The following is a 23,808-nucleotide window of genomic DNA, read 5'->3' as shown; positions in this document are numbered from 1 at the left end:
GAAGGGAAATAAGTTCCTTCTCTCCTCCCATCCAAGAGTATTTCCTTTAAAACTCTGAGGTCTTCAGCTCTCCCCACTGATATCTTTTAGAAGCAGAAGTGAGGATGACCCAGCCTCACCTGCTCATGGGGACACTGACTTATTCAGGATGCAACTGAAGTGGTGACATCACACCAGCCCCTTGAAAACTCTCCGTTGTAGACAACCCTTAAATATATTTCATCATGATACAAGAGTAAAGGAGGGAGCGCAAACCACAAAGAGGTGAAAGCAGAGTGTGTTAGGGTTCCCAGAGTTCTTGTCAGAAGCAGCATCTGGGCATGGACAGGATCAGGACTGTGCCCAGCTTGGGCACCAGGGGCTGGATGATACCAGGTGCACCAGGCTTGCAACCCTCCACAGCTAGCTCCAACTAGCTGAGGCTCTGATTTTGCAGATGAGGAAGCTGAGGTCCAGAGAAGTGAGGAGTCTCAAACAAGGTTCACAGCTTCTGGCAAAATGGTGTAGAGCAGCTGTCCCTGTCCAGGTCATTGGCTAATAGAGGAAAAGTACAGTTGTCTCTAGAATTCCAAGGCCCTGTTTCTGTTAGCCAAGTGGTATGGAACCCAACCTCAGGGACCCTTCCTGGTATGATGCAAACTCCTTGGGGGGGGGGGGGGCGGGGGGCACAGGCTCTGCCGCAGGGACAGGGAGAGGCAGGATAGGCCACCCCTAGAGATTCCTCAGGGCAAGTCACATCCACNACCCCTTGGGGGGGGGGGTGGCGGGGGCCCAAGGCCCTGTCCTTGCTGGCCAGGTTTCCAGCCAGAGCCCTGGAAGTTTTCTCTGAAGCAATAACATTCATGCTTTTCAACAAGCACCTGCCCCAAGCCATTCTAGGACCCTGGAAAATGCAAGTTCCTCTCGCTGATGTGGCTTCCTTCACAGGCACAGCCATCCTGGGCCTGCAGAAGCCCAAGCTTGGGGTTGGGGGGAGGGGGAGTTGCTTTGCTACATGGAAAGATTAAGCCCTTTGTCAGAGAACAAGGTCCCATGCTTGGGCATGCCAACATCTGAGCTGCATTTGTGCAGCTCCACCAACAGAGTTGGTGCCCAAGGAGGCCAAGTTGCTCTCTTTGGCATCACTGACATTGCTCTGAGATGCTCAGGCACTCTTTCAAAATAAACCTTTCCAAGCTGTACCAGGCCAATCCAGCTACCATCAGGGCACACCTGATTGGTGGCTCCCCTGCTCTTCCAGCATGATTATTTTGTTTTGTCCCAGTCTCTTCTGACCTGGGTGAGAAGCAGACTGGAGGGAGAAAGCAGGGGATGAGTCTGCATTTCCATCTCCTCCCTGATCATCCTGTGAAAGACAGTCCAGCAGAGGAAGCAGCATTTTAAAGAATCTCTCTACCTGTCAGGACATTGGAGAAGTCACCTCTGAGGAGAGGAAGAAAAAGGAGGCAGGGAAGCAGGCCTCTTCTTTTCCACCTCCCTGCAGCCACTGAAGAAATACTACCCAACAACCTTCTGCCCTGAATAAAGGGCCAAACCTCTTGCCACCCTGGTGAGAAAAGCAGTTCATCTACCTCAGGCAAAGGCAGCAATTTCTTGCAGAGTTTGCACAGTGCTAGAAGCAATCAGGGAATCACAGAAGAGCAGCCTTACCAAAGCCCTGCTGCTTTCTGGGCCAAGGGCAAAGGGGAACATGAGGTATTAGGAGCCCTAGGGTCCCGGGGAAGAGGAGCTCCACATCTCCTGGGCAGCAGGGCCTGGAGTCCAGCCCCAAGATGCATGTCAGGGCTCCTGGTATCGCAGTCTAGGATTGTGCTACATTTCATTTCCAAAGAAGTGCCCTTAGTGGGCTCTACTGTCTTTAAAAACGGAGGCTTCTGCTCTCCTCAAGGCTGGCAGTGAAGAAGAGCTTAGGCATGCTTCCCTGGTGTGGGAGTCAGGCCTCTGGGAGAGCTGGCTGACCTTAGTGCTCCAACCAGCAGTGATTCCATGAGAGGAGTGATTCGGATGCTCTCCCTGAAGCTCTTCTAGGTTCTGCCTCAGCCACACAGAATGCTGGCATTTACTGGGACCTGCAATCCCAAGACCTAAGTGCTCCTTTCCTAGCAGAACTGGGTAGAAGAGGAGACCGGATGGAGAGTACTTTTGGAGATGTTCTTCCCTGAAGGATCAAATCCTCCTTGTCGAACCAGGACTTGGCCCTCTTACTGGAGCCTGCTTCATACCAAAGGCCCATTGCAGACTTCCTGAAGGGAAGGAGTCCATGAAGAAAGTAGGACACTGAGCAGAGCAGAAATATGAAGACAGATGCTCTGAATCATCCATCACTGTCCCCAACCACAGCCCAGCATCACTGCAGGGCCACTCCTGTCTTTGCCACATCCTCAATTGAACCCACCCAACCAGAGGACATGGAATGACAGCCCTCTCTTGTAACCACTGCCAGGTTTCATTTGGAGTGAGGGAGCAGCTGAGTTGGCTCCATGGTAGGGAGACCTCAGAAGGATCATGTTCCTTCTTTCCTCACCATCTCCTCCTCAGAAGGTAGGTCTCTTCCAGCCCAGTGTAGGCCAGGAGTCACACTTGTGCATGCTCCTCTTGTAGGACAGGCTAGCTCCAGTGGTTTCTCAGGCAAAATGTGCATCCAGAACTCTGAGGAACAGACCCTAATGCAGCCACTCTCCACCATGTTTGCATGTCAGCCTCATCCTTGTGGGGGGGGGGGACTCCAGGTGGAGGCTAGTAACTTATTTGTGGAAGTGTTAAGAATTCCCCAAGGTCAATTTGTAGAGAACAGCCTATCATTAGAGAGGTGGAATAGCAGAGTGGCCCCACTCCTGGGCAGTATTGACAGCCAGGAATTGTAGGCAGTCAGCCTAAGTTACCAGCATATCAGGCTCCTCTCCCTATGCTGACCCTCTTCAGAGGCAAGGGGAGCCAAGACCTAGAGCTACAAGGGCAGCCTCACTGCTGGCAGCAGTCTCCTTCTCCCAGTGCCACCCAGGATACCTAGAAGCATGAGGATATTGACATCTCATTTCCTGGGGGGTGCCTTTATGCCTTATCAGCAAATGTCTGTGCCATCCATGGGTCACTAATACTTCCCCCCACTCCAAAGGTGTATTTTCACACCATCCAGAGGGTGACTGTTCTAGAGGTGAATACACCCCAAACAGGAGGCAAAAATATCCTTTTGCAAGAGTTTCCTCCCTACCCTGTCCCCACTGGGGTCAAAGAGTACAGAATCCTTTGTCCCATTTTTAGGAACATGGGAAATACATGTATTTCCAGTTCAAGCAGGACTGGGGAGAGTGCTTCTGCCTAAAGAGGCAATAGTCCAACCACCTTCTCACCCTCTGCACACAAGGATCTCTTCTCTGAATATGCAATAACAGAGACTCAGGAGGAGACAGAAGCCAGTTTTGTTCATTTTTCTCCCACCCTTACCTACTTACTTTTTGTCTGTGGGAAGGGGATCCTGGTTTCCCCTTGTTTTCTTGGGAGGGAGGTTACAGGACTCTGACTTCAGCTCAGTGAAGATTCTTGCTAGACAAGGAGGTCCTCTGGACTGAGATGGTCCCTATACCCCCTCCAGCTTTGGTATGAAGACAGTCATTCCCGAGACCTCAGCCCTGCAACCCCAGGCAGTTCTTCCTGCCCCAGGCACTTGGACTAGATGTTAGCACTTGAGGATGAGGACTGGGGAAGAGGCAGATAGCCTTCCCCATGTCCTGACCCCTCCTGCCACCTCGTCCCTCCCTCCTAGACATGAACCCAGGGCTGCTTTGTTCCTCTCCAGGGCAGCCTCACACCCTTCACCCTAGACTGAGGAGGAAGAGGGACACGTGTGACATTTCCGAGCCAGACTTCAGGATTCCCAGCAGACCTCTCACAGGGTGCTGACCAGGCAGTGGTTCCCCCACAAAGTAGGTTCCAGCCGTCAAATCGAGTCAGGGTCTAAGTGGCTGGGAGAAGCCCCAACTAGACAAGGATGAGAAATAAAGCAGAGGCATTTGGGGTGCCCAGAGCAGGCCACTTCCTGGAGGGCAGCAGGATTGTGCAAGACAGCAGGGAGGCCAAGAGGGGTTAAGTATTGCTTGTACAGAGCTGGTGACTGTGCAGATTAGAGTCCAGAGCCAGGCTACTCATAGAGCCAGGAGGCTAGAGTCCAAGTGTGTGTGACAGGGACCCTGGTCTGGAAATAAGCAAGGACTAGAGCTCCAGGTAGTCAGCTTCATGTAGTTCATCCCCAAAGGTCAGACAGTATTCCCAACAGTGGCTCAGAACAAGTCGCCTCAGCCCTCCTGATTCCAGCAAACAGCCACGCCCTCAGCACCTCTTAACAAGCCAGGTCCCACTAGGGACAAGCCCAGAGTGGGACAGGACCAATCTCTGGGCCTGGGGGTGGGGAGACTGTCTGCTTTGGCAGATGACATGCCACTGAGGCTGACCTCCTGGGCCCCTGGGAGAGCTCCTTTGGCATGTTGGAGGTGGCTGGGAGGGAGAAAAGGCCTTGAACAAATGCTGAGGGAAGCACCTGGCTCTGCCCTCTAGGGGACCTGGCCAGCACCCAGGAGCGAAGACCTCCTCATGCTAGCTGGTAGGAAGCAGGTGGTTCTAGCCTCAGGGGAAAGCAATCTCAAAGCCCTCTATTCCCCAGGCACCCTCTGCCTCCCTGGGGCTCTGGCCAGGGCACTAAGTGAGCATGCTACGTGCTGCAGGATGCGTTTGGTGGAGAGAGCTGCTGGAGCAGCTCAGGTGGGGAGAGGGACAGAGGCGGGGGGTTCCCAGAGGAGCCCAGTGTGGCCCGCTGCAGTGGATGCTACATTCCTCAAAAAAGAGCAGCAATGCTGGGAGAGGCAAAGGGTGAAACAAAAGACAAGACAGAACCAAGCAGAGACCACCAAGGGGCGGGGGGCACAGGCTCTGCCGCAGGGACAGGGAGAGGCAGGATAGGCCACCCCTAGAGATTCCTCAGGGCAAGTCACATCCACACAATACTCCTTTGGGTTTCTTTTCAACAAGATACAAAGAGACATGGATTCCAGCCCATGTGTCACCAGGACTGACTGTACCGAGACAAATGAATACATAAAAAGTAGTCACACATACATACACACAAATAGACACACACACACACACACACACACACACACACACCTCCACTGCCAGCTGGGACAAGCCCAGTAGCCAATAGGCATGCAGCAGGGCAAGGGGTCCAGAAAGACACAGAGACTATGTACAGGGGAGGTAGAGGCCAGCAGGCCCCCTTCTCACACCACCACCCGGCCTCTGGTCCTGAGCAAGGTTCTTAGGAGCAGGAAGGGCTGGTGGCACTCTCCAAGGAGGACTGGGACAGGCGCCTGGTGAGGGATCCGAGTGTGGAGTCTGCCACGGAGGAGGTGGGGAAGAGTTTGTACCAGCCGGTAACCACAGCGCTCAGGTCCAGTTCATCCAGCATGATCTGGGCCATACCCATGAAGCACTTGTGATCCATGCGGCCATAGTCTCCCCAGACGATCACCTGCCAGCAGGGGAGAAAGAATCAGGAGCCGAGCCACTCTTCTTCAGCTCCAGGACTGGGAAGTGGGCCTAGGAAACTAAGTTTTGCCAAGGTACAGATGGGACAGAGAGCGCCCGAACCCAGATTGATTTTGGGCAACAACTTTCTGAGCACTTAAGATGTGCCAGACTCGATCCTATGGACTTTACATGTGTCATTTAATTGTTATAACAACCCACATGGGTAGCGGTGCTGCGTGTATTAGTATTTATACTTAGAGGAAACCACGCTCTGAGCTGATTTAACTAACCTAAAGATATAGTCATTTATAGCAGACCTGGGGTTAGAAGCTGGGTGTGTTTGACTCCAGGGCCTCCAAGCATCCTAATCGACAATTTCCCCATTGTGCCTCCAGTTCTGCTGCTGGCTCCCTGTGGGTCTTGCATCTGTCCTGGGCCCTCGTGTACCTCAGTGTTTCTATTTGTAACTTTGGTAGTGGGAACAGATTAGCTGAGTGATATTCAAACTTGTGTTTTTAAACAGACACATGATATTATGCCCCCTGCCCCAGAACCCTACAGTTCTGTGGTTTTTAAGTTTGGCAACTCAAGGGTCCTTGTCATAGAAACACCCCAGCTCAGAGGAGCAGCCCTCTATGGTGTGGATAAATGTTCCCAAAGGCCAAGGTGTTATCGGCTTAGCCCCTAGCTTGGCACTAGTGGGAGATGGTGGCAACAATGGTTTCAGATTTTGAAGGTGTACCCTGGAGGGGGATAGTATGGTGCAGGTCTCTTCTCCTCTCTTGTCATTTCCCAGCTGCAGGAGAAAAGCAGTTTTTTTCATTGCTCACTCCTGCCACCACATGCTACCTCTTGACAGGCCCAGAAGCAGTGGGGGAAACTAAGCACAGACTGAACTATCAAAAACTGAGCCAAAATAAACCTTTCCTTTTTTTGAGTTGATTATCTCAGGTATTTTGCTACAAACAGAAAGCTGACTAACAAGAAGACACATAGCCCAGACAGGCCTGACTCTAACCTCTTCTCTTGCTCAGGCAAGACCAACTGCCACCATCACCATTAAAACTTAGCAAGTAGCTGTCTAGGTGCCAGGTGCAATGTTAGGCTGTGTAGGTGCCTTCTTTCAATCTCCACAATATACAACCCATAGCTAGTGAGTGTCAGCTGGAATTTGAACCTAGAACCACACTCAGAGACAGACCCACCACAGTGCTGAAGGCCCACATGAGCTCAGAGTCTTTGTCTATGGAGGGGACCTGATGAGCCTTCCCTTGCAGTACTGCTGTGAAGGCCAATAACACACAGAGCATGAAAGGGCTTTGTCACCCTCAAAGAGTTGGGATAAGAGCCACCTAAACTTGACCTCAGCTCTGCTAATCACTCACTGAAACCTCAATCAAGTCACTTCATCTACCCAAGACCGTTTCCTCATTTGTAAAATGGAGGAAATCACATCTACTTCATGGGGTGGTCCCGAGGATGACATGAGATCATATCTGGAAAGTCCCGCCCTCAGCTGATGCACAATGAACATCAGCACCAGGTAACAGAAGGAGGCAGTATGGAAATGAATCCTGCTTCTCCCTGCCAGCTGTGCAAGCTAGGGAGCATCTTATCTACCTTGAAGTCTTGGTTTCCTTCTGATTCAACTGGGGGCAAGGACACCTCACTGGGGTTGTGAAAATAAATGGACAATATAAGCAATGCACCTGGTACAATGCTTGACATAAGGATGAATCATCACTGAAGAACCTCGTTATGATTTCCAGTTTTTGAGTCGACCCTGGCCCACTCACCCTTAATACTCACCTGCAGCACCTTGCCCTGGGGCCCCTCATCAAAAAGCAGAGCCTGCTGGTACAGGGGATCACAGGTCTTCTTAGCCACTTTTGTCTTCTTCTTGGCCAAGCAGGCCCCATTCTCAAGCAGATAAGCCTTGATATAGGTAGCTGAGGGGTGAGGGAAAGAATGATATAGTCCAAGAGAGACAACTATGGCCCACCCCATCCCCAACCCCTGGAGGTTGGGGATGGGGTGGGCCATAGTTGTCTCTCTTGAGCAAGGTAAATAGATTGTGCACTGCAAAAGGAAGAGGCTGACCCCTCCATCCTCTCCTGCCCCCACCTCACTCACTGGCCTTCCAGGGAAGGTGTGACTCCAGTCAAGAACACTGATGTAGGCCAGTGGGAGCTAAGGATGGACTACATACAGTTCAGCTACATACCCCTCCCTTCTAGGGCCTCCATTACCCAAATCCGTCTCCTAGCTGCTCAGCCTCACCTGGGAGAGATTTGGAGCCTGGTTTGGGGGTCAGGCCCCGAGCCTCAATCACTTCCACCTCCAGCTGGCCACCCCGGTCCATGATGGCAATGTGCACATCTCCTGCAAGGGAAAAGAGGGACAATCCAGGCAGAGTCAGACCAGGGATTGAGGGGCAGCCAGCTTCTGGTGAGCATATCAGTCTGCAGGGAACACTGTAGCAGCATCAGAAAGGAACATGATGGAGCAAGCTGCAAGTGTCAGACTGTTCTCAGAGATCACTTTATATTTTTAAATTTTATTTTTTGGTACTGGGGATCCAACACAGTGCTATACCACTGAGCTATATCTCACTAAGTTGCCAAGGTTGGCCTTGAATTTGCAATCCTCCTGCCTCAGCCTATATCATTCTTTCCCTCATCCCTAAGTCACTGGGATTACAGGCATGCAGCACTCGGTTCTTAGAGATCACTTTAAAATGCTAGGTGAGATGGTACATGCCTGTAATTCCAGTGACTCAGGAGACTGAGGCAGGAGGATTGCAAATTCAGCCTCAGCAACTTAGTGAGCCCCTGTCTCAATATAAAAAAGACTAAAGATGTAGTTCAGTGGTAAAGTACCCTGGGTTCAATCCCCAGTACCAAAAACTGAAATTGAGTCACTTCCAAGTGACTGCGAAACACTTTGCTAGATCCTGTGGCATGGGATGGGGCATGACCCTCAAGGGGCATGCTTGGATCACAACAACTGGCTGCCAAATTCCCATCGTGTAGCTGACTGGGAGGCTTCTGTTTCACTAAGCAGAATAGGCAAGTTTAGGGACAGAGAGCTTCCTGTGTCAGGAAGCCTGTATGCTCTCTTCTTCATCTTCCCCTGCAGCAGCCCTCAGCCACTCCCCATTAATTTATCAAATACTGAAAGAGCGTTAAGTGGGAAGCAATGCTAAGCTGAGATGGCCCAGGATACAAGGCACTACCTGGAAATGGGGCCGCTCAACCCTCTGCCAGAGGAGCACAGAGAGCTGAGTGCTCACAAGGTCAGGTCCTGTGTCCAACAGAATCAGATCCCATGTGTGGAATCATAGCATTACGTGATTTCTAGGAACTCTTAGCTTTGTTCACCATGGATTTAGAATTATGCAGTAGACAAGTGGAACAGCCTTCAAAGCAGTAGATAATCATAAGCCTGATCCAGAAAAATTAAATGGGCCAGACTTCTGATTCAGCCACCCTTTACAGATTCTCTGAGCCATTATGCAATTATCCATATTTGCATACGAAAGAGGACAGGGATTTACTACTTTCAGGAGGTATCCTAGAATTCATCTTCCTCCAGTGATTCCTGACCTCTTCATGGGGGAAAGGAGGGTCTTGGGAATTCATTTTCTCCACACCTAGCTATATCTCACTTCCCAAATGAAGGAGAGGAAATGCAAACCTGCTTTCCCAGTTTTGGACACAAGGGGGCACCACACACAAATGTGCAAGGCTGTGATGGCACACTGGCCTTGTGAAAGTGGTTGGCTCATTTTGCTGCTTCTCAATTTATGGTCTAGGAGAGAGGGAAAGCAGGCCCTTAAGAGGCTGCCAGAAAATGGTGGGAATTAGTTCAATCCAACGCAAGAGCCAGATGAGAGCTGCCTCTAAGGATCCCCATGGACCCCTCTTCCAAGGGGCTCTATGGCCCCCCTTATTATTTTTTTTTGCCATTATACATGAACGTGCGCTCGCTCGCTCTCTCTCTCTCTCAGTATGGACCCTTTCAAGGAAGACAGGGTAGTGCTGTGGCAAGAGTCCTGGGCCTGGAATGGAATCCCAGACCCGTTGTGCACAGTTGCCTTCCTCTTTTGCTAGGAGGGTCAAAGGTCGAGTACTATCTGGATAGGGACCCTGGGCTTCTGGGTCAGATAATGCTCAATCAGGCCAGACTGATGGGGACACGAGGGAAGGCAGGAAGCACCTCTGTAGAAGCCAGTTTGGAGAGAAGCTGCTTAAAGCAACATAGCCTGAGGGAGGGAGAAGTAGTCCCAGAGTGCACGAAATGACCCAGACTGCAGCTAAGAGGACCAAGCATAGGCTTCAGAATGTCCTTCCTTGCTGCAAGGAAGAGGGATGAGAAAAATAATAGACAGCTTCTAGGTGCCAGGCACTGTTAAGAAAACAGTCAAATCAGCTCAGTTCCTACAAGCACGTTAAAAGATCTCACTGCAAAGCATCTAATAGAAAGGAGCTCAATCAGCTGGTGTGAGATTGCAGAACTCAAGTGGGTCGTATTATCTCCATTTTACAAATGAGGAAACTGAGGCTTAAAGAAGGGAAGTGACTCATCCAAGTTCACACAGAGAACTGGTGAATCAACTCCAGGACAGCCAATGCTACATTCAGGTGATGGGCGAGTGAAGTGAGGGAGGGGACGTGCTGCAAAAGGTGCTGCGGGACAGCAGGCAGAGAAAGGCTGCCATTCCTCCCGTCTTTGATGAGGGAAGAATTGATGAATGCTCCACCGACTCTTCATTGGCACAAAAGCCAGAGGAAGGGCTCCGTTCTGCTGCCTGTACCTTGTCATGACCCCACCCCCACTGCTGGCTCACCCTCCCTGCCTTTTCTGCCATTACCTACTCCCCACTCACCCTGCCCTCAGGAAGACTCACCCATGGGGGGTGTTGCCAGCGTCTGTCGCCCCACAATTTGGGCTGGTCCCAGCCCATCCAGGAAGTCACTGAACTGGCTTTCAGCTCCCAGCCGGGTGGTGGGGAAGATGAACCTGCAGGAAAGGCAGACAACTGTTCATTTCTGCACATTGAAGAAAAATTCTTTGATGTCACTAAAGAGACAACATTTAAAATCTCATAATGATGGTTTTCAGTCTTCAAGTTCCAGGGATTTCTGAGGTGACCCTTAAAATGCAGTATCTGCTGGACACCTGTGTTCCTCACCAAAGGATGTCAGGCCAGAAATCTCAATGCCTAGAGCAAGTTCTAAGAACTGAGGTTTGATTTGACCATAAATTTAAAATCCTAGTCAATAACTGCAAGGTGGTGCCCTGAACAGCAACTGAGACCAAAATAACACAATTACAGGGTTGAGATGAATGGCAAGAGATGGTGGGTGGTCCAGGGTGGTGGGGGGCCTGGAAATAGTAACAAGAAAAACTGCCAGTGATTAAAAGCTGACCAGGTGCCAATGGGGTGCTAAATGTTCTAAGTGCACTACTGTGTCTTCCTTTTTTTTTTTTTTTTTTGGTACCAGGGATTGAACCCAGGAGCACTTAACCACTGAGCCACATCCCCAGCCCTTGTTATTTTTTACTTTTGAGACAGAGTCTTGCTAAGTTGCTTAGGGTATCACCAAGTTGCTGAGGCTGGCTGTGAATTTATTGTCCTCCTGCCTCAGTCTCCCAAGCCACTGGGATTATAGGTGTGGGCCACCACACCCAGCATACTGTGTCATTTTAATCCTTACAATCTGTTGATAGGAACTACTATCCAATTTTGCAGATGAGAAAACAGAGGCTCCAAGAATAAAGCCTTGCCTGCAAAACAGAGATGATGCTCAACTCATAGACTACAGTGCAGGCTGGGCAGAGGGTATGGGAGGAGTTCAGGACAAACAGGAAACAACAAATGGTAGTTAGAGTTGCTGCTGCTGCTGCTGCTGCTGCTGCTGCTGTTGTCAAGGGGAAAGTGCTATTTTTTCATGTCCTTAAGCTGGATGTCCAGGTTGTGGCCAGCAGAGAAAGGACAGATAAGGAAGGGTTGGCCCAGGCCTGCTCAGGGGCTACAATGGACCAAAGTATAAGACCTCTTGGCTAGAGAGAGAAAAGGCTATGCAGCAAAGAATCCCTGCTGGACAGGTTGGCCTAGAGTCCCAACTGGCCAGTGACAGGCAGGGAGGTATATGCTCATCAGAGAGAGGCTATGTCTCCTCTACTACTTGGAGCCTCTACTCCCCCAGGAAGGGGCTTCATGGCACCCACTTTTTATTGATCATGATCAGCAATCACCTAGTATCACCTTCTTATTACAACAGGATCTGAGGGATTAAAGAAATGTAGCCTCTCAAGGTCACAAACTTTTGGGAGCTTAGTATAGAGTAAGTTATCCTCTACCTTAGAGTAGAGATTTGAATAAAAGTTATAGAGTCAAATGGCCCTAATTAACACCATTTAATACTTAACAGCCATGACCACTTAACAGCCGTGACCTTGAGCAAGGTTCCTCCCCTCCTCCTTGCCTCAGTTTCCTTACTCATAGACAGAGATAATGATAGTTCCCATGTTCCTTGGGATGGTTATAAGTGTTAAATGATCACCCCATTCCTGGGCTGATTACAGTAGGTAGATTCCAAGGCAGGACTCACTGATCTAAGGTACCCAGTGGTGATCTGCGCATGGGAAGTTAAATGTAGCAGCTATTCTCATTCATGGAAGTAGGTAGGGAAGGCCCTCTGTGTCCATGAGTTCCACATCCACGGATTCAACCAGATTGAAAACATTATTGAAAAAAAAATGTGCCTGTATTGAACATGTGCAGGCTTTTTTCCTTGTCATTATTTTCTAAACAATACAGCCTAACAACTGTTTCCATTGCATTCACATTTTAATACATGGGTATTAAAAGTAATCTAGAGATTATTTAAGTAACAGGAGGATGTATGCAGGTTATATGCAACTACTACACCATTTTATGTAAGGGCCTTATGCATCCGTGGATTTTTTTGTCGGTGGAGGTCCTGGGACCAATCCCCTAGAAATGCTGAGAGTTGACTGTATAGTAGTGAGATATGATCACTGAATATTAATAATGGAGCCCAGAATCCTGAGACTGGAGATTACAGAGCGTTAATGAAGCAGAAGCAGAGAGTGTTAGTCATAAACTATAGTTTCACAGATTTAGAAGAGATCTAAGGGAATATCTAACCCAGTGACTTTCAAATGTTTTACTGCAACCCAAATGTAAGAAAAGGATTTACCATCATGATCTGCTACAGACCAAAGTATATCTATACGTGTAAAACTGAAACAAAAGGACCCAAGGTAATTCATCCTCACTACTAGGATATACTTGAGTTCTCGATTTCTTTTTCTAATGCTGGTTCTGACCCATGGTGGTGATTTTATGCCTTGCCTATGAGTCACTACTGACAATTTAAAAAAACACGGATCTAGTCCAATCTCTTTTCCTAAGCTCCAAGAAAGTGTACTTGAGAGGACTCCACTCATCTGAGCCATAACAATCGTTTTAGAGCTAAAGGTAATTTAGGATCACATTTTCCTTTCCACCCCTCTCCTTCTGAGTAGGGAGGCATGGAAGCAGTAGGAGGCAGGAGGCACAGGTCCCTTTCTGAAACACACAGAAGGAATTCACTGCTCCTGGGCTCTAGGGCACTCCAGTGGAGCAATAGTAATACCTAGGGGCCAGACAATGGATGTCCTGAGAAAGGGACAAGGGAGTCGGAGGCATAGAGGAACCCAGACATCTTGGCTGGAAACCACACAGGAAGGTCTTCCTGCCCTGCCTGCTGGTTGTGTGACCCAAGTCGAGGAGGAGGAGACAGAATGGGCTGAGCAGGGGTGCACATACGTGCCATCGGAGCTGTTGCTGTTGGTGCTCCCATCAGTGGACTCCCGGCTGCCCTGGCGTGTGACGCGACTTCGCATCTCCACAGCAATGCCGGTCTCTGTGCTCCGTCGGATGTTGCTGCGCAGCTTCTTGGTGGCCCCTTCTGAGAACCCCACCCCAAAGGAGAGAGAGGAAATCAGTTTGAAACAACCTAAAGCTTCTTGGACAGTGTGGCCAGTTCCCCTCTGGGAAGGGGCACGCAAGCAGAGCTGACTGGAGTGGGGACATGACTGAGCTACCCCCAGAACTGGTCTACAGCCTGACACCTGCCCTGCCAGGGGCAGTGACACAGACAAAGTGGACTAGAAAGATGGCTAGAGGGTCAGGATGGTGGAGAGGGGGCTTGAGGCAGAGCTCCTCCTACCAGGCTCCCCTGATGCCAAGTGCGCACTCTACTTCATCCCTTGCCCCCAAACTCATGTTCTTCTCCCCTCTCCTTCTCCCCCAACTCTTCTGGAAAGTATGTCTTACAAGATTTACAAGATGTCTTTCCTTCTTCCAGATCCCCCAGGAACCCCATCACACCCAGACCCCACACAACCTATTTCTCTGATACCCTCATAGGCCCTATTAAAAAAAAAAAAAAAAAACAAAGGGAGCATGACCACTCTCAAACAAACTTCCCTTCTGAAGGTAGGTCCAAATGTGGAGAGGGACATGGGTGGCAAGCTGGTAAGGCCCTTGGGGAAGCAAGACTTTGAGAGGGACTGCTAACTTGACCTGAATTGACTTTGACTTTAAAGGAAAGGTCTGTAGAAGAGCCCATGAAGCTGTGCAGTGCAAGCCTGCCTTGTGCCTCTGTATTCTATACAGGGCATGCCCTGCCCAGCACCCGTTCTCCACCTGACAGGGGCAAAGGGGCACTCTCCTCCTTCTAGCAGTGTACCATCCTACCTGGGTTTCCATAGCAACCTCTTCAGCATTCAGTGTGGTCCCTTCAGATTCACTCTCCTCTTGGGAAGTGAGGTGGGGACAGATTGGGGTTTTGCAGGAATTTCGCATGCAGAAGCTTGCTGGCCAGAGGAATTTTATAGGGAGGAAGTGATGCTTGGATGGGAACTATATCAAAGGAGATATCTGCTGTCACTGGTTAGATGCCTAAGCAAATTAAGAGTGGATTTCTCTACAGAGATGGGGGAGACCTGAGACATGGGTAGGAGACACAGCCCCTGAAAACAGTGGAGATGGGGGATCTGATTACCCTAGCAGTCTTTTCTCCTACTCCCATCCAGTTGTGGATTGGGGAAGGAATGTTCCCGACTCCAGCCTGGGAGAAGGAGGACTTTATTTCTCTTTCTTTGCTCTATTTATCTTTCAAGAAGTCTCCACTGTGGGAGGGAAGGTTGAGAGGGCTAGTATCACCAGTGGATGGGATGGTAGTGGAGGGGAGGAGATGGGAACAGGGCTGGGAAGTAAAGGGGAATGACTCCTGTAAAATCAGGCCAGCATCTAGGACACGGGAATATCTAGCACATCTAGGATCAGTGAGATCACTGATAAGTGTGTCTGTCTCACGCACACACATACACATCTCAGCTTACACTATTTCTTTCACATAGACGATCATAAGCAGACATATACAAAGCTGACGATTACATATATGAATACAGTTATCTCACATACAAGGTCAATTATGTTAGTACAAATTCGCATGGTCACAAATGGTCCCACCAGGTCTTGGCCATATGTACACATGACATGCTCTATCAAATGTAGTTAGATCACATACATATGATGTTTTGATGTGAACTCTCAAATACCTGGAGTTGAACCAGTCCACTATATCACACACAACAGTGCCCATCCACACACGGTGTGTGACCTGCCACACACACAGAAGGCTGGGCAAAAATGGGGAGTGTAGGAGGATTCTCCCTGTCCTTGGCTCCTAACTGCCACATCCCCTCTAACCCAGTTAGGAGACAGATGGGCTCTGAGGGCTGCAAGTCACCCTTCCTCCCCCTCACATCCTCACCTCCTCAACATTCACTCTTTTAGAGCTTGGGAAAGCTCTGACCCATTTGGATGTGAATTTCACTTCTAAGACTTGCCCAGTCCAATGTGAATCCTTGAATGGGGGAGGTGTAGGACCCTGAAGAGGTTAAGAAATAGTTTGCTAGCCCCCTCGACCATTTCTCAAATAGGGAACTTGAGGTCCAGGTGTCAAAAGAACTGAGACTAAATGCCAGGTCTCCAGACTCCCAGTCAGCTGGTATGTTGCATCTCTCTCCCTTCCCAATGTCCCATCTATGTGTAATGTAACTCATCAGAGGGAAGGTTCCATGTCTTCAGAGGGAGGAGAAAGGTCTTGCAGCCTTAGGGGAAAAGTCCTTTACTGGCTTCATCCCTGTGCAGTTTCAACCCCATCAATCCAGGGAATAACTTCATGTAGCTTCTCTCTAGAGCACCAAGCCAAATTGCTTACAATAATTCTGTAGTCCCCAGATACTGAAAAACTTCAGGAACCATTCCATCTGTCCTGTCACATACAAGAGAGGGGCAGTAACAACCTGCAGCAATACACCATTAGGGACATCTTCTGGAATGATCCTGAGATTTCTGACCCAGAGCCTAGAGAGAGCCCAGCAGAGAAAAGCCACTGTCCTTGGTACTGAAAAGAGAAGCTCCATTTGGACAGGGGCTGAAACAGCCCTGGATGACCCTGTGTGGAGCTAGCCTAATACCAGACCAGATTCCACCTGTGCCCTGGGACCCAAAAGCCCTGAACTCACCTCTCTCATTGCTCCCACAACTTACAGAATTATAGATCTAGAAGGAAATATTGGGAGGGAGCATTTTTTTAGCTCCATTTTACAGAAGAAAAAACTGAAACTCAGTGGGAAAGTGACTTTCCAAAGGTCCCATGGGGAGTTACAGAGCCAGGACTAGCCCTCTAAAGCACCAGGGTGAGTTTTTGAAAGTCCACTCTAGGGCAACATAATGAATAAACTGGTAGGGGGTGGCAGGGGAACCAGGAAGGAGGTTGGTACAACACTCAAGCTAGATATTATGAGGTCTGAACTAGGGCAGAGGCTTTGAAACAAAAAGGGATGGGCAGGGCTCTGGCTGAAGCAGGGTACAGATAAACTAGGATAAAGGGGGCCACTGGGAAGGGCAGACCCAGAGCCCAGAAGGTTGGGTCCAGAAGAGGAATTCCTACCAACTTCACACAGCCCAGCTCTGCAAGGAACTGAGCTATCCCATATTGGGGCAGTGGGGGGCAGCAGGGGGTACCCTTATGGGAAGTTTTCCCAGAACAACAATTCCAGGGCCAACACCCACAGTGAACTGGCACCATACAGCCCTCTCATGCCAGACTTTTCCAACCAGGAGGAGGCCCCAAGCTGGGATCCTCGAGGCTTGGAGAAAAAGAAAGAAACATTTTAACTGGGAAAAGGAATAAAGATGGGAGAGGTGTGGAGGCTAGAGGCCTTACTTCTCTTTTGACTCTACTGTGCCCAAGTGTAACAATAACAGCACCAATTTCACTGAGTGTCTCCCATGTGGCAAGCACAAGGCTGGCCACCTTCCCATTCATTATCTCATTTAACTCTGGACACCTCTGCAAGGCATGTATTATTGTCCTCATTCTACAAACAAGAAGCAGGCTCAGAGAGATACAGTAACTTGCCCAGATGGATCACCTAGTAAATGACAGGGTGTGGCTTCAGAAGCCACCTGAGATCATTCTCCAGGAAAATGCCTTCTCCCCAGGCTTTGAATGTTTGTCATAAATGAGTACAATGAACTAGATGACCTCGAGGGGCCCTTCCTGCTCTGACATTTAGCAATTAGATGACTCATAGGGACTTCAGTTAGAAGGGCATCTGGGCAATTCTCCTGGTCCCAGCCCCCGGCCTTCAGTAGCGCCCTTACATACCAAGGAGACAGGGATCCAGAAGCCCCCATGGCCATTCATCTCCTCCCAAGGCAAAAGGTCTTCCTGGCATCTGCCCCATCCCTGCCTGCCGTCTGTAAAGTCTATGCAGATCACTGCAATATCTCCCAGGGACTCAGGCCCCTGACTTGGCCTTGGGAGACTGTCCCTCCCAATCACTCTGGACAAGAGAAACCTTTGGGCCTGAGACTAGATTCTTGGGCGTGGTCTGCCAAAGCCAGACCCTGGGGTCTAATACCTCTATGACGTCCTAATCTTAATACCCTGGCCCTAATCCCACCCCTTGGCACTATCCCTGTCCTCCTTGTCCTATCCCAAGTTCGGGATCCCCAAATCCCCACCTCCCTTACTACCTAGTCCCAGGCCGGCACTGCTCACCCTAAGGCACTAATAACCTCAAGCCCCTTCCCCATCCAGCCTCTCCCTGTGCCAGAAACCACATCATAGAGTGATTGCTGGAAAAGACCATCCCGCATGCTCCTGTTAAGGGCCTTGTAAGAATCTATTTTAAGGCCTGGAAAAGTCCCCCACCCCCAGCCCCAACTGGGAGTCTTGATGAGCATTCTCCCTGATCCTCCAGCAACCCCACCCCCCACCACCCCCATCCAGCTGCCTATTTGAAGGTTTCTCGGGGAAGTTGTTACTCTGAGCAAAATAAGCAGGAAGAGATTTTAAAACAAAACCAGCTGGTGTCTGGGCTGATGCCACAAAGTGAGGGGGTCTTGGTGGAGAGGGCTCGCTCCTTTGTGACACGGGGTCCATGTGTGGCTGTGTGCAACAAGGTGGGTCTCCTACCAGTCTGAGTATATCTGGGATTGTATAAGTGCAGACCGAGAAAGCGTTCGTTTTCATGAGGATGCGACTGTTAAGGTGTGTGAACGTGGCTCTGTCAGGCAAGTGCGTACCCAAGTATGACATGTTTCTGTGATCTGAGTATGTGTATCTGTGGTTCTGGTTGGTTTTATTCGTTGCCATGCAGAGTCTGAATGAGAATGATTGTGACATGCTTTCCTGGTGATAGGACTGGCTCAACTGAACACCTGGGCACTCTATGTGATTGTACAAACCATGAATCTGTTTCTCTCCTTTCTCTTTGTAATATCTAGGTGTGATGTAACATCTCTTTGTAACATCTACTTGTTTCTCTTTGTAACTATATTCATGTGGCTGTTATACTTAGGAAACTCAGAGATGACAGATGAGACTGAATCTTGTGGATGCGTATGTCTGGAAAATCGTGGTGTCCTGACCATGGTGCCAGGAACAAAGGAGAATCTCATAAATAATTACTGATTAATGTATAAGTCTGTGCAGAGCCAGCACACTGTAAAAATTCAGGGCATGAAGTAGGAAGCCCAACTACGCATGTTTGAACCCAGGCTCCACTGTTTCCCCACTGTGTAATCTGGGACAGGTGCCTAGCCTTTCCTGTGCTTCTGTGCATGCCTGGTGAGGCTGAGGATGACAGGAATCGGCATACCTCCTCGGCCCAGAAAAGTACCTAGTATGTGGGAAGTACCATACAAAGTGTGGGGTGTGGTCAAGCACATGTGACAGTTAAATACCAGGGTACGCAGGGCAAAGTGACCCACCCCCTCCCCTCAGTGCCCTGGGCCCCTCACCTGGCTGGGGGAGCTGGAGTGTGCTCTTGCTCCACTGGGTCAGGCCCACGATGGCCACCATCTTGGCACCCAGGCTGCTCCGCCGCTTCTTGGCAGTGGTGGTCCCGGTCCCACCCCCAGGTTGCTGGGATCCACAGATTTCACCACTAATACTGGAGCTCCGCACCACATTCCTGGAGGCTCCAGCCGAGGCTGGACCTGGCTCCCCGTTAAACATGATCCCAAGCACAGGAGATCTTCAGGCAACCCTGAAGTGGGAGGGAGACAAAGAAATTTCACATCAGACCCCAGTAACTCTACAGCAGTCCCACTACTTCCCAGCTGTGGACCCTGGGCAAGTCACTTAGCCTCTCTGAGGCTGTAAGTATTAAATTAACAAATAAATATCAAGGGCGTGTACAGGGTCTGGCTCAACAAACAGGACTATTCTTGTTAGTGTGTGGCTATGAAGAAATGGCAGGTGGCCTGGTTTTGCAGTGAAGACTAAGGCTACAGAGTCAGATGGCCTGGGCTTGAATTCCAAAGGCCTCCAGGCACTAGCTGTGTGACCCTGTGACCGAATATCTTGGGATCTCAGAAGACACTTTAGCAAAATAAGAAATAGAAGCCTGTACCTTATAGGACTGCTGTAAGAACTAAATGAGATAGCACAGGTAAAGTGCCAGGAACAGTCACAGCAGAGAGAGAATCCTCATGAGCTTAGGGTTGATTACTTCCATAGCAAATAATAAGCACAGGGAAAACAAACCAGGCTCTGCCCACACAGCCAGTGGAAGGGGTCCTCCTGGGTGAAGGGGATGGTTCAGAAAAGCATGAAACAGCAGGCCCAAATCACTGCCGAGAGGCAACCACCACCAGTGTTTTAACCCAGTTCCTTCCAGTGTCCTTTCTGTGCATGTACCAAAATAATTGGACTCATACTGTAAATACAATTTATATCCTGGTATTGTTCATCTAACATTATATCCTAAGTATTTCCCAATGTCATTAACACTTTGTATAAAGGTTTTAATGCCACCATAATAGTCTGTTGTATAGAGGTAGTATAATTGACTTAAATATTTCAATACAGCTACCTCTTGAATCAGGTCCAAGTTTCTCTTGCCTCTCTTTTAAATAAACACTGAAATAAACATCTTTCTGCACTGGTTTAGTCTGTTGATGTCCTGGGGATTGACTCCTAGAAATGGACGGGCTGGGTGGGAGGGTATGGGAATGGCTGGTAGCTTCCCCCATGTGCTGCCCCACTTCCTGCATCCTGGCAGAGTAGTGGTTTTATCCAGGTCCCACCCTGTCCTTGTTTTAGAGGCAGATCCTGATTAGTTTCGGGACTTTAGTGAATGGCGTACTCCTTGGTGACTCTCACTCATCCAAGGTGGGCATATGACTAAGTTGGCCCAGTTCAACTTAAAGGGAGATTTGGAGAGGTGGGGGTTTGGTGTCTCTTTTTCTCTCTCTCTGCCCCCCGCCCACAGTGGGCCCAGTCAGAGTCTGAAACCAGTACTCTGGAGGGTAACACAGCACACAGACCTAAAGGTCAACAGGCCACACCTGGAGCCTGCCTTTCTCTGGCCTTCCAGTTCTAAGTAATAATACATTTTCCATTGCTTAAGCCAGTTTGAATCAGAGCGCTCTGCTACATCCAAAAGCATCCTGCCTGATACTAAGGGCATAAATGGTTTTTGGATTCTTGGACCATATTGCCAAATTCCTTTCCAAAGTACAGAAATTTACTCTTCTCATTAGCTGTATTCAACAAATATTTAATTTCCTAAAATTTCAAGGCCAATGCTGAGTGCCAAGAGTACAGCAGTGAGCCAAGCCAACTTGGTCCTACCCTCCCAAGGCCTCCAGTCCAGGAGGGGAAATAGACAGTAAATAACTAATTATGCAATTAAATATTTAATGGTGGTTACGATAAGTGCTAGAAGAAGAGGACAGAAGGCTCTGAGAGCCACTCTGAGGGAGGGGCATCGTGTGTTGGCGGCCCATTTCATACAGAGCAGGGGGTCTCCAGCTGTCAGCCTCTAACTCAGTTGCAAAGCCTAGTGCTGCAGTCTGCTCCTCTGCTCCAGCAGAATACAGGGAAGCCATGCTCTGCACCCAGCACTTTCCTGGCTCTGTCCCAGCCCACAGTTCTCTTCCTGGGCAGAGGCACATCCCAGGGTTCAGGGCATTCTTCATGACCCTTATGCCCTCAGACCTGTGACCCTGAGGGAATTTGACTTTCCAAAAGGACATAGAAAGGGGACGAAAATGGGGGTGGGAGAATGAACGCACCACTCTGGCTGATGAGAAAGATAGTCCCCAGACAGGGGAGAACGGTCACCTGGTCTCCCAGTCAGCATGGCTCCTGCCAGCTTGGTGAATTAGGACCAACAGAGGGGATGAGTCAACGCCTTGTTTTGCCTTCTTTGTGGCTGTCTGGACTGTTCTCATTCACCCAGAGATGTGTGCAAAGACCCGGATTGTATTACTTCAACCCCCATCAACCTTGTAGCTAATGGAAAGTCCCCCTGGACTTTGGCCTGTGATGATCTCTAGTTTCCAGCTCTAGTGCCAGTTTGTGTGTTTTTTTGGGCATCGGCATGGTCTTTTGGTGGAAGGTGGGACAGGGCTTATCTGATATTGTGAATCTGCCAGGGCCTAAGTTTAATTTGCTCATTCTAACATTTCTGCAAGGTGCATAGTTATCTCTACATGACAGATGAAAAAATTGAGTCTCATAGAAGTAAAGGAGTTGCCCATCCTACTCAGAAAGGAAGTGGCAAGGCTTGGGCTCAAATGCACATTTCCTGTTTCCACAAAGAGACAACATGCTCAGCAGCCCCTGTCCCTTCAACTCAGAGCTCATCCAAAGATGTGCATCCATTCCTCAAGCTCTGGCTCTGCCCTGGTCTCTAAGGTCTTTGAGAAAACTGCAAGAAAAGTGCCTATGATAAGAAAACCCCCTCTCTGTCCCATATTCTCTCAGCTGGCATAAGCAGCTAAGGGGCATCCCCACCCCTCAGACCATACCTGGAGAAACAAGCACTTCCCTGGTGAGCCACACCCCAGGGTGAGAAAGGAAGAGGTAAAGGACAGAAATCCTGACCCTGCCAACTATGGGAGTTCATGTTTCCTTATGAATAATGAATGGAACCTACAAACAGATGGCCTGACATCCAGGACTCTGCACCATACAGAGCCGTTTTCTCATCCTTAACCACCCAGGAGAACTGGAGAGCTGATGAATGTCTGGGGGTGTGCAGCCTGCAGGCCACTCCCCAAGGTGGGCAGAGGAGCCAGATCCAAACACTAGACCAAGGTCCTAGGGCCTGACCCTCTGTTTAGCAACCGTTATAAATCATGACATGGATTAAGAAGTGGAGAGATTCCTTGTACGGACTTCTCTGTTCCTTAGCTTACTCATCTGTGTTAAATAAAGGGTCAGATTAAGTGCTCTGGAAAAGTCCTTTTGACTAGGAGAACTGAATTTATAAATGTGTGCTGCAGTGGAGGGCTCAGAACCGGAGTTCTAGCTTCTCTGGCAGTCACTCTAGCTCAGGAAGGGTACGCCAGAGAAAGACAGAGATGGACACCTGGCCCCTATAAGGAAGGAAATCCACTCCATAGCAAACCCAGAGCCATCAGACCACAGGGATGGAAAGGGGAAGGAGGCAGAGATGAGGGCAGTGTGATGAGGGGCCAGCAGGACACAATACAGCATTTCACATTCAGGCAGTTCTACTGATTACTAAATGAACTACATCCTTTCCACAAAAGTCACTGCAACAATTCCTCTGCTTCTGAGCAGGCCTGTCCCTGCCCCAGCTTAGTTCATCAAACCTCAGGCAAGACATCCTTCCCACGATCTCACTGAGCCACAGATCTCCTTCTGAAGTTCTCCCTGGTCACTGCCATTCACTCCTGCAGCCCAAGGAACTCAGCTCTGATTTGTCCTCCAGGGAGGAGGAACTACTGCCCTTCCCCTGAAATTTCAGGAGACATCACACAAGCTCCCCAGGAATAAGCGTGGTGTTTTCTTCCAGCTCTCAACATCAGGCCTCTGCCTGGGATCTCCCCACACTGAGGGCTCTCCAACCTTCCCTCAGTCCTAAAAACAGCAAGTCTCAGGGCCCTGACAGCATCCACCCAACCCTGGGGACCACTTGGTTCCCTTTAATCATGTATCTAACCAGCTAATAAGCCTTTCTGACACTCAGTGAGGTACCTAAGCTTAAGATGAACCCAGCTACCCACCCTTTCAACAGGAAAGGCAAAGGAATCCATTTTAGGAAGCTGGATTGTTAGGCTGGAAGGGGCTAACCTATGACCCCTACCCATCCTCTTCACAGCAGCCATCACTAAGCCATCTCTTCCGTAGACATCAGATTGAACCTCAACTTCCCTTTCAACACACTCCGCCAGCACCAGCTGATGAGCTAAACTGACTTGCCCTCTCTCATTCCAACCTTTCATTTTGCAGAGCAGGAAATCAAGGCCAGGATTGGGGAAGAGACACATCAGACCAGGGCCGTACAGAAAGCTGATGGCAAAACCAGAACTCCAATCCAAGTCCCCTGACTCCCAGGTGCCATGTCACCTGGCAGGTACTACTTCCCACCCCTCACCTGGAAGAAAACCCAAACTCACCCAATTGATGAATACGAGTGAATGAGCGAGTGAGCATGGAGTTCTGCATCACAGTGGGCTGTGCCCCTCCCAACAGCACACCCCTAGGGCATTTGAACAAGGCTTCACTTAACTTCTGCTGAGACACCAATTTTCAGGAAAGGAGATGAAGGCAGTCAGGGCAGCTCCCAGAGAAGAGGTGATGTTATTAAAGGGTCTGGAAGGGAAGAGTTGAGCTCAGAGTAAGGGCTAGTGAAGACATCTGTCCTCAAGGG

The 23,808-nt window shown here is 49.5% G+C and overlaps 1 protein-coding gene across 2 annotated transcripts in view; it reads right to left on the bottom strand.

Moving 5' to 3' along the window:
• Positions 1-2,703: 2,703 nt before the first annotated feature.
• Positions 2,704-23,808, bottom strand: part of Rims3 (regulating synaptic membrane exocytosis 3) — a 38,002-nt gene continuing 16,897 nt past the window's right edge. Inside the window, exons 2-8 of one of the 2 annotated variants that reach the window (XM_048815668.1) lie at positions 23,555-23,750; positions 18,920-19,167; positions 13,361-13,502; positions 10,430-10,542; positions 7,801-7,902; positions 7,330-7,469; positions 2,704-5,521 (exon numbers count right to left, since the gene is read on the bottom strand). In XM_048815668.1, the coding sequence (XP_048671625.1) occupies positions 5,309-5,521; positions 7,330-7,469; positions 7,801-7,902; positions 10,430-10,542; positions 13,361-13,502; positions 18,920-19,136 (927 nt within the window). In that variant the 5' untranslated portion in view covers positions 19,137-19,167; positions 23,555-23,750 and the 3' untranslated portion in view covers positions 2,704-5,308. The remainder of the gene's footprint in view (positions 5,522-7,329; positions 7,470-7,800; positions 7,903-10,429; positions 10,543-13,360; positions 13,503-18,919; positions 19,168-23,554; positions 23,751-23,808) is intronic. The other variant, XM_015485198.2, reaches the window with a different exon arrangement.

The sequence above is a fragment of the Marmota marmota genome, unplaced genomic scaffold, assembly GCF_001458135.2.
Source record: "Marmota marmota marmota unplaced genomic scaffold, marMar, whole genome shotgun sequence".
Classification (NCBI taxonomy): Eukaryota; Metazoa; Chordata; class Mammalia; order Rodentia; family Sciuridae; genus Marmota; species Marmota marmota.
This window is presented reverse-complemented; position numbering and strand designations above follow the sequence as displayed.